Source organism: Acanthaster planci, linkage group LG02 (genome assembly GCF_054643075.1).
Source record: "Acanthaster planci isolate LZ-2023a linkage group LG02, COTS_SCS, whole genome shotgun sequence".
NCBI classification, from domain to species: Eukaryota; Metazoa; Echinodermata; class Asteroidea; order Valvatida; family Acanthasteridae; genus Acanthaster; species Acanthaster planci.
In genome coordinates this window covers 6,268,694-6,286,029 of record NC_141778.1, presented here as the reverse complement: position 1 = coordinate 6,286,029, position 17,336 = coordinate 6,268,694, and the positions used below count along the sequence as shown (strand labels likewise).

Below are 17,336 nucleotides of genomic sequence, written 5' to 3'. Positions count from 1 at the left end.
GTTTTCTTCCATGGGGATCACAAATGGTTGGTAAGACACGTTAAGTGTGACAACCGTACTTGTGAGTATCCTTGCGTGTGCTTTGTGAACAAGACAGCATTGAAGCTTTGCCGTTTGCCCCTTGAATGCAGTTCACTTGCTACCACTACCTTGCTATATGTTATCTGTTTTAAAAGGAGAAGAAATCGCATCAATAATTCACGTTTGTGTTTTTAAGTATTTCGAGCTTTTATTTTAAGGTACATTAAAGGTACCTAACACTAATGTTCTAAGATTCAATAAGGAATATAATTTCTTGAATCACACAAAACACTAAATTGTATTAGCAGACGATAATTAGATAAAATTTGTCTGTAGGGTATATGTGCAATATGTACTTAATTCCTGCATGAAAACTTAAAGGGGAGGACAATGCATGCATCTTTACTACTGACACTTCTCAGCTCTTGGGAACAAGGGCGGATCCATAACCAACTGTTCAAGGGGGCCAGACCTCCTTTGGGGTTGGTAGTGAGGATTGGTTACAGTTTTGACACACTTTTATGTAAACCCTTGTTTGGCCTTTCGAAGGGGTGAGGCTACATTTTAGGGCTTTTGCATACTTCACGAAGGAAGGAAAATGAAATAGACCAAAAAATGACCTGCCATTGTTAAAAAAAGAACTAAAAATGGCTCAATTGGGGAAGGGCGTAGCCCCCTTAGATCCGACCATGTTTGGGAAGATTACCTTCAGTATTTTTGGTAAACACAGTGATAGTAGAGTGCTTATGTTTTCCACAGAGTTTTACCAACTGTTCTGTTTTAACAAAGTTTTTGCGTACATCATTCTTTGATCAGGCGTTGTCATAATATTGCATGGGCAGACATGCAACATCACGTGACCTGTATGACAAGTTCAACCAACAAATTGAGACAGTTACATTGGACCTGGTTATTTGGCTGGCTTTGTATTTATGCTTAACTGTTTTACATAAAATGATGCCATGTCATTACTGTAGCAGATGATTTTTAGTAACAGTAAAAGATAATGTAAAGCAATGCACAGTTGTTGTTGGTTGTTGATATAATTTTTTAGCTTCGGTTGTTAGTCGACACTGTGACTAGGATGGGTAACTGAATGAACTTAGAATACGGTCCATGATATCAGCCACAGAAAAAACCACAGTGTTTTCTCGTCGGCATCCCCGTGCTACAGAACGAACATAGTGGCTACCGGTAATGCGAGAAGAGATAATGTTGAATTAATATATGGAGCTGAAATTAGCACATGCCAAACACGCACGCTGTCACAAATAATGCTGTTTTGTTGTAGAACTCCACAATCAAGCAATGAAAAATTTTTCGGGGGGGGGAGTCTTTTTATTAAGTACTAAAAGTCTTGCATACTCGGTTTAATGTATTACATGTTTCTGCATCTACAGTGGGACCTTCAACGTACAGTAAGCCAACCACTCACCCACTTCTTGTTTTCAATGTCGCTTAGACCGGTGTGTGCACGCTCTTGATTAAATTAAGAGCATTGACAATGGAACAGTACCATGGAAACGGTTTTTGCGATGCCTGGCTAAATGTTCGGTTTGCTCATGCTAGTTATGAGTGGCGGGATGTTTCATTTCCCGCATTTGCAAGAAACAATTTTTTTTCTCACCGTTTCACAGTCCATTTTACCCCTTGAAAATCTAAACGCATAGTATAGACCTGTATTTCTCAACACCACACAGTTAAACATGTTATAAATGGTTGTAGTCGCGTAAGGTTAAGAAATAACATAATTTTTAAAAGTATGCTCTCTGGGCTTACATGTGTTCAAAATAAAAAGATTATGAGAATATATCTGTATACGGATCTCACGCCAACATAAAATTAGTTGTTGAAAATGACAAATACAAAAAATGGTATATACACAGCCAGTCAAAAGTCACTTTTAGTGACAGTGACAGTGAAACAAGTACATCATTTAAATTATGCAGGTTTCAAGTATGCCAAGAAAACTTGACTGCTATAAAGTAACCAATGGGCCTAGCAGAAATGAAGGTAAGATGGGAAAAGTATGAAGCGGTGGGAATTCTGCTGCATCAAGACGGTAGAAGCCGGTTCCCCCTCGAAGTGAATGCCAACTAGAATACGACCTGGATGGCACTAGGAATTCGCCGTTGTATAGTCGAGGTCGAACACCCTTGCAGCTGGGCTGAATTTCATCGCATCATGATGTTTGCTTTCGCGCTTACTGTTGCGCCGACAATAGACTGGCCGTACAATTTTTATTTTTTTTAGTTATTCTGTATGTTTTAGTGATCTCAACGTTTCGGGCAGTGTGTTTTTGTCTTCGGAAAAAAACAGAATGCGAATTAAGGCGTTGACATGAATTTCTTCTGACGTACATGAACTCGTCTCTTAATATGAAAGTTATATGTCTGCCTTCCGTCCAGGCGGCGTTTTCAAGCATCCTCATTCTACTAGGCTTGCCTGTTTTCCCTGCCTTAGTTCTTCTTGCCTCGAGCTCTTCCTCCCAGTAGAGCTTTCTCCAGTCCCATGACCGGGCCTTCCACGCCGATGGACAGTATAAAGGCTGCGGCGTAGGACAGGACCATATTCGCAATGAAAGTTGAAGCCTGCGGACAATTTGGTAAAAGAAGAGCATAGTACATTGATAAAATTGTGAGCCAAATGTTTCTAACAATTAGTACAGTTTGTGTCAGCAACGAAGGTGCAAGTGTAAGAGTAGTAAGCGTTGTTCGTTGGTTTCCAACACACGGCCAATTGCGTGAATGGGGTAAATTTCGTTGTCAGTGTCAAAAAGCAACTGCATGTGACCGTTCAAAATGTGCCTATAGGCCTCTCTTAATATTTATGCAAATGCTATTCACGACAACTGAAAACGAGGCTGTAGAGGACTCGCGTGTCACGATAGCTGTAAACGGAAGGGATCTTTCCATGGTTCCCGAGATACCTTCGGGTTTGTTGAGGATTACGTCAAAAAGGCCTCCAAAATTAGTGGAGAACAAAAGCATAGTAAAGGCTTCAAGTATTTTTCAGAAGCCTACATTCATAATCTGAGGGGTAAGCGGTTTATTAATTTTGTTGACGTTGCAAGCATGCACCATTTATATATAGGCCTAAACGGCCGGTTGTCGCCACAATCGAGCAGTTTGAAGATTTTTTGTCATTCAGTGGATTACCTTTTTTTCGAGTTCAGAATTCTCTATAAAGATGCTGATTCGAATATTACAGACGTTATTTCATTATGCTGGGCGGGATCAATCATGGAGTAGGAAAGACTGGATCAATCGAAATGCACCAAAGTGCAATAACGTGTACGGTGTAGGGCCAAGTGCCCAAAGAAGTCGTTTCAAAGTCAAAATCTACGTTGAATAGTGGCCCCTCGTCTCCTTTGATCTTAACAATCCACCTTCTTGTTCTTTGGAAAGCAATGAAAGCTAATTTCCGGAGATGGTCTTCGTTTGTGATTGCTACAACTCGGCATTGAACAATGCCTCACCGACGCGTGTTCTCCGACAGTGCGGACTCCCTTACAGCCTCAGTTCCGGTGCATAGAATTTGCATAAATATCAAGAAGGGCCTACTCCCTAGTTTTAACAACAATGACTATTTAATTGAAAGTCCTCAAAACCATAACTTTTCATAATATCCCCAAAGTAAATGCGTGGGAAATCAGCTCATAACAACGAAGGGAGAGTCACTCACCAGCATAATATAGGTGAAGTGATACTGGGACTTGGCACTCGTGTAGAAGGCATAGATGAGGATGGGATGGAGGAGGTAAGCACCGAAGGTGATACGGCTTAGTGGGGCCCAGAAACTCCAACTCAGCAGACTGTTGACGGGTCCTGCAGATAATTTTCAAAAAGTGGTCACCGATCCAACTATATAACGCTGTACGAACAGGCTGTACAAGCGTAATGCATTACCATGGCACCTGAATGATGTAACATCCGTCAGTATCCTCAACCACCGAAAATGTCATTGACGTCACAACTGCTATTGTCACAGTCATTGGCAATGTCGTTGCAAGCTTTGAAAAAGATGTTGTCAGTCAAGATTTACAAGATGATGTGAGTTATACTTCTATTGACACTTGAAAAGCAAGGAAGCTGTACGGAAGATTTTTTACCTCCGTATCCAACAACACAGGAAAACGCTACCCAGCCCACAGCCATGACAAAGCCTGCTCGACTAAGCGTGGTGTACATCACTGCAGCGTACTGCGGTAGGGGTTCTCCTTCGTCACGATAGGGTCCGTAAACGATAGACAGACCCACACCAATGGCTAAAATCCACATGATGGTATTGACCCACTGAAAAGAGATGACAATACGAGGATGTATATCGGTTTGATCGAAGTTGGCTCCCAGGCCTCCCATCACGGCAGAGAAGGCGTACATGCATTAGCGGCAAGTTGATATGGGTTGGACGTCTTTTGTTTAATTGGGTTTGGTTTGTTTGAGTTCATGTGGATTTTGGTGAGGTTGGATCGGGTATGATTAGGCCTTGACTGGTTGGGGTTAGATCAAACTGGATTGGATTGGACGAATGCTTGAATGGATGTGTAATACATGACGGCGGTTGGTTGGCCTATATGGAATTGGGTAGGATAGGGTCGGGGTGTTCTTTTCAATTTTTATTAAGTTGGGCCTCGGTGCTTAGGAAATGGAGGTCAAGAGAGGGAGGTCAAAGCTCATGTCAGGAATCGAAAGCGCCAGCATTTCGATTCCTGAGTGCTACAGCCTTTCTTTGGGGAAGAGGATTTTCGCCCCACCCACACCAAATACCAGGATACCCCTCCATGGGTTTTAGGTCGGGCTAATTTTAGTCTTACCTGGAGTCTACCTCTGTTTCGGTCTCACCTTATTCATCTTGAAGGTCTGCCGATTCAGTTTGTAAAAGATGTAGCCGAATACCATGCCCACCAAATAAGCAGGAATACGGCAATATGGCTTGCTGTAGATAATATCAGCTGCGGTGTTCTCATAGACAACAACAGTGTTGTTGTTGTAAGGTCTGTTGGTAAAAGTGGGAATATATTCAAGAATTTTTCTACCTTGTCTTCATTAACCCATAATGTATCGAAAACAGCTGGTACTTCAAGTCGTTTCATAATAGACCCTGCATGAGAATTATGATAAAAATGACAAACCATTTTTTGGTCTTTAAATCAATACGTCTCAGAGCAATTGATGGACTGCTATTATCGATTGGTCTAGCAGACCACTCAGTTGACGAGAGAAGTATTTTATGGGGAAACTGAAAACGTTTTACAAATATTAAAATGACATTTTTGCAAGAATGGATCTGAAAGAAAAAAATTGACAATTGAGTAGAAACATGCGGGCAGATACTGTCAGACTCTTTGCACTGTGCAGATGTCAAGATTTGTTACCCGTGTCTCCGAATGAACTAATTGTCCTCGACGTTCCGACTTCGCAATGAACAATTGAATTCCATCACTATAGTTTACATTTATACAAAATCCATTGTCTTCATGTCATATTATGGACTTGGACCGCGGACATTATGGACTGGGACCGCGGACGGCCGGTATTGAATATAATGTTTGAAATTACTGGAACATGTTTGTATCTAAGGCCCATGGTCTCTGCTTGTGTTGACTTAAAACACCACAATCTGCGACCAAACCTGTACTCCTGATGAAGGTTTTTTGTCAATATTTCCATTTTCGGATAAATGCCAATCACAGCAAGCGTCGTAAGTTTCAAAATTCCCAGTAGAGCACCAATGTCTGTTAAAAAAGAGAAAGACCTCTAAAATATATCTCAAAATCCTTCAGTGTATCACCAATAAATACGGCTTAATACGCACGGGCTGAGTCCAAGAGACTGTACAGAAGCACCGTAGTGGGTAGCTATGTAAGCAGTGATGCCAAAGGAACTCAAGCACAGTGCAACAATCAGTCCAATTCCTAGCTTCGAATGCCTGAAAAACCACGAAAAAGTATATTAGGTATGGAAAGCTGGTTCAGTGACGATAGTTTTTAAAGTTGAGAGAAATCTAAAGATACATGATATACATTAATTAATTGGAGACGATAGTTGTATAAAATATGGAGAATTGAACGCATGCTGAGTTTTAAAACACGAGGAAATCACGGTTTACACCGTTATCACTCGTTCATCTTCTCTTGGACTATATCTAATGCCAAAACGAACCAGTAAAATTTATTTGGATGAAAAAAATTGGTTTTTACCCCCGTTTCAACTGCAGTATTTCTTAATAGATTCTTGCTTTGAAATAGAAAACAGTCGTCCATCTTGGAAACCCCTGTACTCACTTGTACAGTAGATAAATGATGACAGGACTGATGACGAAGAACTGCATGTCATTAGCCAGATACCAGGTCCAACCCATACACTATAACAGTCACGAGAACATTACACAGGGAAAGGTTTGACAGTGGCATTTTATGTCGAAGTTGCTTATTAATGAAAAACACTCGTTTGGTACACACTGGGCCAGTGCAACATGCAACCAGCACCGCTTCCATTCCAGCTGAAACTGACATGAAACGTGAGATAGATTATAGTTACAACACGACGAAACACCGAATTTCATTCTAAGATAAAATTGAAAATTTCTTCACAGGGGTATCTGAGAAGTCATGTAAGCTTGTCAGTGCCCGCAACGTAATGTAATTCTTGCCATGTTTATCTTTATGGTGTGAGCTTGTAATAAATGACTCAAGAAAACGGTCATATCTTGAGTGTTAACAAGTTTGAGCACTTAAAGAATGGGCATTAGGAATAGGTTCGGTCAACCGAAGCACCGTAAAACTGTAGCACTTGATGACAGGCCATGAATAACTGCTCAGGCATATTGTTTTCTCTCTAAGTTCACGAGAACAACGAGTGATCTTCTTCGAATTATGTAATAACATAACTCCAAGAAGTTAAGCTCCTGGTGCTTACAGCTTTATTAGGGCCCGTAGTTTAATATATTTACGTACATTGTATCTTAAGCATAGACAGTTTACAGAGCACAGTGCCACGCAACGAAAATATAGTTCCAGGCCAAACTGTCACGTACATTTCTATGACAGATTCTCGACTGGTATTTGCGTATAGCAGCAATATGAACCGGTTATTTCGCTCAACTATATCAATCACTTTATGGTCCATAACAATACCTGTTGAGATAGACTACCGGGAAACGGGTACAAGTTATTGATGTAGAGTAGGTTTGTCCACCATCGCTCTCGGCAGTTGCCTGCTGCGGTTTCAAAAAGGGTAATCTTGCCCGGACCCTGGCCGAAATAGACGGTCAAGGTGGTCCAGATCGCGATGGAGATCATGTAGGCCGGAGTGATGCGGACGAAGCGATGGAGGTAGAAAAGAAACCAGTTCAGTTTGCCGTTGGATTTCTCGAGTTGCTTCAAGGTGAGGTAAACCAGAAGGAGGCCGCTGTAGTGTTGTACAAGTACACCAACTTAACTTAGGAACAATTCACAACGAAAATGGGGAGGGAAATAGTGTTTTCTGTAGGTTTGGGGCACATCATTTAAGAAACTTCTTCATGAAACCTTTTAAGGCCTTTCCCAGCACACTACCTATTATTATAAGGAAGAGAAACGAAATGGTATCCAAATCGCATTTTCTCCCAATTTCTTAAGTTCTTCTCTTTTTTGGTGGGGAGGAGGGTGGAGAGTGGGAGAGGTCAAGGACCTCATTGTCACCAGAATCCTTTACCGCAGTAGCAGATTTCTTTGAGATTTGAAGTTTTTCGTGGTGAAGGTGGCAAGTACAGGTAATGGGTTTGTGGTATGGGGTCTGCTCTTTGGATGTCACTGTTGTGTTTGTTATACACGTGGCTGCTACACCTGTGGTTGGCCGTCGTTGCAAAGGTAAAAGAATAACTCACGAAGTGTTAAAAATCCAACGCAGCTATCAAAACACCAGATATCAACCCTGTTTAAAATCAATGAGACCAATTTCCATTTTGAACAGATGGGCGGTGAATTCGAAAACCAACCAAATGGTGATAATTCGGTAAACGTTGGCTGCCTGTACAAGTTGCAGACAAAATCGAGATGGTCTGTTTGGCCTTATCTAAAATATCTTTCTTTTGAGTATGTGTGGTTCAGAAGTTGCCAATCCCATGGTTTTTAAGTTAGTACATTTCTAATGGGCAAGGATGAAGCGGCGTTTGAGAAAACAAGAAAAGAATTTTTGACAATGAACTCTGCGCTACTGCACGGTGGCATACTTAGCGCTCCTTTCGACTCTGTGACAGTATGTGGTGAAAGTTATGGTGGTGATTATGGTTACGAGGGTAGGTGATAATGATGATGTGAATACTGATCGTGATGATAACTAATGCAAAGGTAACGAAGGTGAAGACTCCCTAGATAAAGATGATATCTAAATAACGGTTTAAAATCATAGGGCAACGCAGGTAAGAAGAGGCGCACCAATATCAACGTTACAGTACCTGAGGAAGAAGAAAGTGTCAACGGACACCGTGGAATACAAGATAGCGGAAAACCAGAACGATGAGTACAGCTCGGTGCCCGCGTAGCGAGGATCATCTATCGAATCAAAATGCACAGGATTCGTGTGAAATTTAACATGCACGTGAAATGTTTCCCCGGAATAGGGGGTTTGACAAACCACGGCGAGGTTTGGAGAGTACGTGTAGACGGGGAATCGTTGGTTTGAGTCTGAACGGAACAGACGTTAGTGGAGGAAGCGTCAGACCAAAGCTTCGTGGGAGTGGCAAAGATGCCTCCTCATTGTTTGGAAGGGGGCAAAACAGGGGGCCTCATTGGAATCGAGGGCATTATAATTGCTGGCGTCTGGTATGACAATGTTTCAGTTTGAAATCCGTGGCCAAAGTTCACAGCAATCGGTCCATGTATTGCCTGTGTATTCATTCAGGATGTATAAGAATGGAGGGGAAATCAGTTATTTATCACTACACAATTTGTGTGCGCGAAAGGCTTCCAATCTCTTTCATACGCCTTGCTTCTATGCAATGATCTTCGGTATGTTGGTATATTCAGTATCTAACAAATCGAACGAGGGTATTTGTTTGGGCTTGATCATGTATCCAAAGACAGAATTGAATCTTACTCAGGACAGGCTAAACATTTAGTTTTGTTGTGACGGATTAGGTGTATGTGAAACTACGATACCTAAAAACGGAGTCATGAAATAGATGGTGTGGCCGAGAATAATCCACCACATGCTGATGACACGGATCCCGTTCAGGACGCCCAGGTTTCCAGCCGCCTCTTTGGTGTTCATGATCTTCGCACCGTTGTGCAATGCTGAGAATCCCATCAGAAGAGTATCCAGAAAACCTGGTGGAAACACAACAACGTCTATGAAGATGTACTTAGAAGTCTAGAGATGCTGATTCGTGGCACTAGTGTCGACAAGAAAAGTGGCTGCAGTCGCGGTTAACCGAATTCAAAACACGCGTTTTAGCCGGTAGAAGTCAATACTGATAAAAGAGCCTTTCGAAGACGGCAAAGGTTAATTGTACAATCGGAGTTCTAGATTCTAGAATCTCATTCTTAAGTGAGGGATTTTCTTAGGGATTCCTCAAAATTGTCAGTTACATTTGTAAAACTGTTAGTTCCGATGCAGTGATCTGTGTTTGTTACAGTTGGGTCAAAACAGCCCTTCATAACTTACCCATTTTCTTAACCTTTTTCTTATTGGCTTTGACACCGCAAGTGCAATACACAGGTGCATCGGTTGAGGGAACGGTGTTTTCTGTGGCTTCCAAAGCGCCCTCCACGTCGAGAAACCCATCGTTATCGTGCGTAGTATGGTGGTTTCCGCTGAAGCGGTTCATCCCTGGCCAGTCGATGTTTCCGTTGACGCTTGCTCTACGCTCGATTTCCTTCTACAAAAAGAAGCATATGACAAGCATTCTGTACATAAAGCAACTCTATGCCGATAGCCCACATTGTTTTTTATCTTCAACTGGGGAATTATGTGCACTTTATAGTGATTTGTGCACAAGTTGAAGAATCCCTGGTTTGATCATCACGACGTGGAACTGATTCTGGTTCCACGTCGGCAAGGCCAATCAATAAAAGCTAAAAGGACTCGATTAAACAATTGAAAATTATAAACTTACATGCATCATGAAACCTTGGCGTAAAATGTCTCCATGCAGTCGTAAACCAAACTGCAACAAGCGATGAAGAAATTTAGAACGTTAACAGTTCACCAACCACGGACAGCCACCACGGTAGCCTTTCAGACACAGACACGTGAACGCCATACAAACCTCTTTCATAGATTTCTTCGTTTTCTCTCCAGAAAGGGCTTCCTCCATCTTTTCAATTTTAGCCTTCGTTTTAGTGATGTTGGCCTGGATTCGTCTGTGCGAAATCAGGTGGTACACAGTTCCTACGACAACCATGAGCAGGAAGACCCACAAGATGCATCTGTAAAGATAATCAGGAGCAATAAATTACGTGGTCTTCTGCAACCGATTGAGACCTCGTGCTGTGAAACTGATGTAAGTTGGACATTTTTCCTCGTGTTCCGGGGGGGGGGGGGCTACAAGCTGCACACCTAAAGCAACATCACCGAAGGCTGTTGGCTACAGATGGACATTGATCATATAGGGGCGTAGCTCATGCGGGCCCATAAACTATGACATGCATTTCTGTGTATTATTGTTTATATTTCTGACAAAATATTTAAATTTTCAACTTTTTTTCTGCTCTAATCTGATCATATGATAATTTTGAAGACAGATATTTTCACCCTGATGATAAAACATAAGCCCCGTGTTTTCAGATTTCACCTCCATTATAGATTACTATTTTCAAATGTAGCCAGGAGCTCTTCAAAAATGGATAGACAGGGACTAGGTATCTCTCTCGCGCGCCCTATTTTCGGCCAGGTAACGCTGTAAACTTTCACGTAATGCTGGCTACTGACAAGCAACATGCTGACTAAGCAACATGCTGCATGTCAGCTTGTAGCTCCATTTTGTTGTTGTTGGCTGGTAATGGTAAACATTACGGTCCACTCTTGAAATACATTTCAGCCGCATTTAAGTGTTCAGAGTACCTTCCATGAAAAAAAATGCGTATAATACGTGCACCCGGCCCCCCTTCGATGGTCGCCTCGGATTCAAGCCATTGGTTCTGTTACAGTCACCTATGTAAGTTCTACACAAAGCACACCCAAGGCGCCCGTTACTTTTGCAAGTCATTGTTTGCTGTGCCGAGTAGTACGTAAATGTTTTTGTTCACAATCGTTAGCAGTTCTTTCGTGCTCAAGTCTGATGTGCTGTTGTGTTCATCAAATCCAAAGAGTCAACATTCGCCACGTAATAGAACAGGCAACGGACCACACCGATGCATATAGGTGGTGAAAGTCTTATTGGCAAACAAGGGAGTGTAGGTGTAGCAAAGGGGCTTTCAATTCACAAGAAAAAGAATGACAAATGAAAAGAGAAGAAAAACAAGGGAGAAAAAAAACATGTTTGGGGATTAAAAAGGCAAGAAGGGGAACATAGTAGAATTCATCCCTGCCATGGGTATGTTTGACCAGAATCGGCTCAGTTCTCCGTCCTGGAAATATTTTGCCCCGAGGAAAATTCCACACGTACACCTTGGCCGCACATACGAATTGGTTCTCTAAAGGAGATATTTTTGTTTGTCACCATGTCGCTATAGTTTTACGATATCTCAAAGCTTTGCAGTTTTCATCTCATCAATAACATTTCATTTCAGTGCACATACCTGGAGTGTTTTTGCAAATTGTCATGGGCGTAGGCACACAGAAGTAGCTTCGCCTTTTCTGATTCGGGGGATCTTTGTTCACAGAACCCAACAGAGTTGGCACCCAAGTGCACGCAAGCGACTTTAGGAGGGTTTTGTGTGAAGACTGGTTTGCAGTCATGGGAAATATATAGACTGCTATGGCATGTTAAACGGGGTACTATAATTGATCGTATTTTTGATAGAAGAGTTTTGTTTAGAAGCAGTTTTTGTGTTAAATTTGTGTTAGAATTAAACTTTGTCGGCAGTCGACCACTCTGTGGAATCCAAGACCCAGAAAAGAGAAATGACCAAAATTGGAAAATCGTTTGTACATGTACTTACAATGTTACGATTGCTCCCGTTTTCAATGGGTAATTGAAAATGCAACTAATCTCGACACTTTCTCCGAGATCTGCAATACAAACAAAACAAGAACATTTGTTAGCCGGTAGTTCGGATTTACTCTTTTTGTGCAAGGTTCTACACAAGAATAAGTGGTGCTCTAAAAAGGCAACACAAAATCATCAGCGCGAGTTTTGGAGGGGAAGATGCGTTCATAACGAATTCACAAACACATGTACATACGTTGCAAAATGACCGACGATCTACAAGAAAATGGAACACAGTTCAGTGAAAAAAATTCCAGCTCTCTCTATATAGGGAACCTTACAAAAGGGCTGACAAAAACGGTATGGAAAACTAATAACGAAAAAAAAAGGGTGTAGTCAAAATCGAGCTGCAATTTTCCAGATAACCTATGAATATCATCCAGTTCATAAGCTGTAAACGGTCAAACGTATCGTGTTTCCCATTGGACATAAAGAATAGTCCCCTGTGCCTTTGAAATAGTTGGAATTCATGCGTAATATTGGTACATGGACAATACTCCTGTCAAAACGCATTTCCATGTTAAAACTGGCTTTCCATATGTACGTTTTTATTGTGCGTTGCATACACGGTGCATTAATTCATGCGTTTCACTTGCACGGACACAAAAATCCACTCTTATAACATAACACACTTGTGCGTAGCGTTTTACCGTCATGATCGCCCCAGGAGCGATTTTGACGGGTACGCAACACTTGGCGCAAGGCGTCTTAACGCCAAAATATTTCAGCCGCACCATTTTCATTGCAACTCGGTAATCAGCTGATAGTTACTGACGGACCAATATCTGCTTAAGTCTTCTCTGGTTGGCTAGTTTGCAAGGTGGCATGCATCATCTCACGCACACAAAATATTCGGCAATTAGTTGCAAGCAAATAAAAGTAGTTTCTTTCAAAGTCGAATGGGGAGAGGCATTTTAAAGGAGAAAATCTAGCGCAAGGCTGTTCCTACCTGGAATGGTTCCAAATATTTCCTTCAGGTCGGCATTGGAGCAGCTCGACGGAGCACACAAGCCCGTGCTAAGAGTCGTCACCTGACATATAAGGGGTAATGTTAGTCATAGTGGGCGATACTCAGGACAGATTCAGATATTCTACAACATTTTTATAGGCATACTTGTTTTGACAAAAACACCCTTGCTTCTAAGCAATAATATTCCATACCAGCACGTTCCACAGCTACATGTTATCAGCTGGCTCTTTTAGTTTTAACGATATTTCACAGTGCATACCTTGTAAATGTTATGGAAGGTGGAAACCAATTCCACTTCAAGTTTGATGCTAGCAACACGAATGCCGACAAGTGCTGACAAAGCAGGCTAAAACACTTAGGGACCGTTGCGAGCTCAGTGCAGGTAGCCTTTAGAATGGACCCGTGTAACTTGCACATTGACTCAGACAATATTTCTAAAATTTGGAAAAATTCTGATAACAAGGAGTTGTAGCATTTGAACTCTATGATTTTACCTTTTCAAAACGGTATTACACACCGCACTGGATTTTCATTGGCCACTCTAAAATTGGTTTTGCACACTATAAATCTCCGGAATATAAACTAAATGCCTATCTTCAGTGACGACACTGTGGACCTTTCTTCTGTTTGCAAAAAAGTATAATGACGGCCATTTTGAAGGGGTCGCTAAAGTTGGCAACAACTTAGGTCAAAATGGACATTTTGCTTTGTAATATTCTAATGGATAACATCTACATTAAGTATTTAATCAAATTAAAAAAAATATTTAGTCATGTAATATGTCACGAGATTGTGTAAATTTGTGCATCATATATTTTACTTTGTACTCAAGGCCAGCCAGAATTTTTCCAACGGCTTATTAGCACACTGACAAAGCTTCGTTTGTAACTCAGTTCCCGTGCTCAATATTCTTTGTTGCGCTGTCCCCATTGATACCTACCGAGGCCCAGTAAGTGAGGGTGCAGTACTGCGTCTCAAACGGGGCGTCTGGGTTCCACTCATTGACTGCCTGACACTGTTCCACATTACCGATACTGTGGGTGTTGTAAGTAGTCAGGGCCTCAAGATTGAGAAAGTTTCCATTGGATAACCACACTACATACAAGCAAGACAAATTGGAAAACAGTAGGATACACAGCTTACATTGCTGTAAAACAATGAAGTTTTATGAAATTAAATGACACATAATTACGAGCACGTCAAGGTTTCAGTTAGGACGCAGTGTGTTCAAAATGCGAACAAAATAATGGAACACTCTAAAACGACGAATCCAGTGACCATGGTAACGCTACCTCTGTTCATTTTCGCAGTGCCCAGCACCAATGGCAGTGAGCATCGGACATTGTAATATTGTGTGGAGCCACTGCTCTGTGACAGTCACTCCCCGCAAACGAGACACAGCGCTTTCCGCCATTAAAAGGAGCAATCATATATGTCCAGTGACATGGGCATAAGTCCCAGGATAGGAGTAGGGGTATCTATCCCCCACTTTTGAGGGGGGATTGGCTATTGAATCATCCCCGACTATTTGTGGTGAGCCAAAACTTAAAGCGGATGGTGAAGAAATTTTCTGACTTCCAACGACAAAAACGTAATTCAATGTCACTCAAAAAGGGAAAACCATAAAAAAGCCATAAATATACCATTCCAAGATTGCAAATTTCAATTTTATTATAAAGCACACAATTTTGAACAAAAGGATAAAAAATCCACGTTTGCACCTCTGGGTTTGCCTCTGAAATATCAGGGATTGAATCCAGAACATTTTTTAAACCCATGCATGGCTTTTAATTGGTCATTCAAAATTAATCATTTACGATTTTAGTTACGTCAACCATTAAAAGGATTAATTTTTGCACTGAAATCCAAGTCGGAAGTCATTTAGAATTTGTAAATACCATGGAGCACATTGTAAACTTTAAATTTTGTGTCTTGAATTGCACAGCAGGTCCGGATTGACTACAATATTTTGAGGAAATAAATGTGGAATGAAAGATTACTTACTCTGACTGGCATAGGGCTTTCCGTTGGCGATATCAGTAAGAAATTGTAAAGTGTTGTTGGCGCATACACTGGACACATTTTGGAGGACGTTGTTTTGAAGGTACCTCAGAAGTTCAACCTGAATAGCTAGTGCTATGTCTTGCCAACTGACCTCCTCTTGCAGCAGGCCAAGATCCACCAGAAGCTGTAGTGGGTCTTGAAGGAATGTCGAGTTCAAACCTGTGGCTGAATCGTTTGCTGCAGCCACGAGAAAGTCTTGGAATTGTACGATCAAGCCCTCTAGTGAGCCAGAAGCCAGCAGATTGGCGACTTGCTCCACAAAACCGTCAGGGAGTTGTGTGTCTCCTAGTAGCTGGTTGATCATTCGCTCAATGATAATGGCCTGGACCTCATCGCTTCTGTTGGTCGAGGAAGAGAGTTCCTGAAGTACCTCGATCAATCCGTTTAGTGAGCCAGAGTTTAGCAGATCAGCAACTTGTTCCGCGAAGTTGTCCGGTGGTCCAGTATCACCAAGCAGCTGGTTGATAATTTGCTCAATGATGACAGCCTGGCTTTCATCACTTCCATCACCTGAAGAAGGGAGAAGCCCCTGAAGTACCTCGATCAATCCATCTAGTGAACCAGAGGCTAACAGATCGGCGACTTGCTCCACGAAGCCATCCGGAACTTCTACATCACCAAGCAGCTGGTTGATAATTTGCTCAATGATGACAGCCTGGCTTTCATCACTTCCATCACCTGAAGAAAGGAGAAGGTCCTGAAGTATCTGGATCAATCCATCTAGTGAACCAGAGGCTAACAGATCGGCGACTTGCTCCACGAAGCCATCCGGAACTTCTACATCACCGATCAGCTGGTTGATAATTTGTTGGATGACTTCTGTCTGAGTTTCGTTGCTTCCGTTGGCTGAAGAAGCGAGGAGATCCTGGAGTACCTGGATCAGTATGTCTTGTGAGCCAGAGGTCAGTAGATTGGCAAATTGCTCCACGAAGCCGTCTGGGACCTGCGTTTCTCCAAGCAGTTGACGGATCAGCTGCTCGACAATAGCCGACTGGACTTCGTCACTCAACAGGTCTTGGAATTGCTGGATTCCGCCGGCTGGCGAGTCAGTGACCGTCTCGCCACCCGTCAACAGCTGCACGACAAGCTGTCGAATGACCTCAGCCTGCGCAGAGCCCACCGGAATCAGGTCCTGGAGCTGCTGGAGCAAATCGATTGGCGGCTCCGTGGCCACCACCTGCCTCAACATGTCACCGGCGCCGTCGCCGGGAAACACCAGGGGAAAGTCTGCCCCCAGCCCCGTGCATGTCTGCAGGGAAAGGCAACCCAGAAGCAACACGAAAAGAAACGAGTTGGTCATCGTTAAGCTAAACTCCCTCCACTATGCAGAATGGTTTCCACACTTCACGAGATGTAGATCTTGTATCTGTGTCAGTAAGCAGAAGTCTACGGGAAGCTCTTTGGTATAGTTGTCTCACATGACTATGGTTTCCACAGCACCATCGCCTGTCAATATAAGGTCGGGAGAAAATCCATTGAATAAACAGCCGCGTTTACATCATCTCGTGAGAAGAGACGAAAAGGGTGTGTTCAATTGCTTGTATCTCGAATGTGTGGGCAGCATCTAGTGTTTCCAGGTGCAAGCATAGAGATGTCACTTCAACCTTGGGAAATTCAGTGATATAAATATGTGTGATTAATGCAGTTCGTTATCTCTACAAGAACCAGCAGCTTTTATATCTGAACAGAAATTTTTTTTTTAATATAGGAAAAGTTGAATTGACATATAAATTTTGGTATTAACGGCAAAAGTGTTGGATAATAACGTTTAATGTGCTAGGTTCAACATGTGTAGGTCCTAATGCCAGATTCACCATTTTCAAAGGGCCACTGACGAAACCACTGTAAGAGTTGGATTCAGCACCTCCGTTTTTAGTGTGACAACATTTATTCATGTTTATCTAATGCCCCTTGATAAACAGTCATGAGTGTGTGCATAAGTAAGCACGGTTTTAAATCTTGCGAAGCAGTTGAATATCGATGTTGAAGTATTCACCTTGTAAACTTTTCAATATCATAAGAATTCATTTTTTCCCTAGTGCCCGTTTAATCAGTAGTCTCTTTTATCTGATTTAGGTGTTCCTGCAGACTGTATCAGTTACGTGTTTCACCAGTAATTCATGTTGTCGATATTATTTCTTTTTGTTTT

The 17,336-nt window shown here is 42.0% G+C and overlaps 1 protein-coding gene across 1 annotated transcript; it reads right to left on the bottom strand.

Moving 5' to 3' along the window:
• Nucleotides 1–1,165: 1,165 nt before the first annotated feature.
• Nucleotides 1,166–16,860, bottom strand: LOC110986720 (O-acyltransferase like protein-like). Its single transcript, XM_087133824.1, has 15 exons — nt 15,128–16,860; nt 14,064–14,218; nt 13,103–13,184; nt 12,107–12,176; nt 10,273–10,432; nt 9,669–9,882; nt 9,164–9,331; nt 8,461–8,557; nt 7,160–7,433; nt 6,308–6,387; nt 5,839–5,952; nt 4,866–5,019; nt 4,133–4,316; nt 3,706–3,848; nt 1,166–2,612 (listed from the first exon to the last, which is right to left on the bottom strand). Exons 1-15 carry the CDS (start codon nt 16,485–16,487, stop codon nt 2,481–2,483), a joined length of 3,387 nt encoding a protein of 1,128 aa, XP_086989950.1. The 5' UTR covers nt 16,488–16,860; the 3' UTR covers nt 1,166–2,480.
• Between the last annotated feature and the right edge of the window lie 476 nt (nt 16,861–17,336).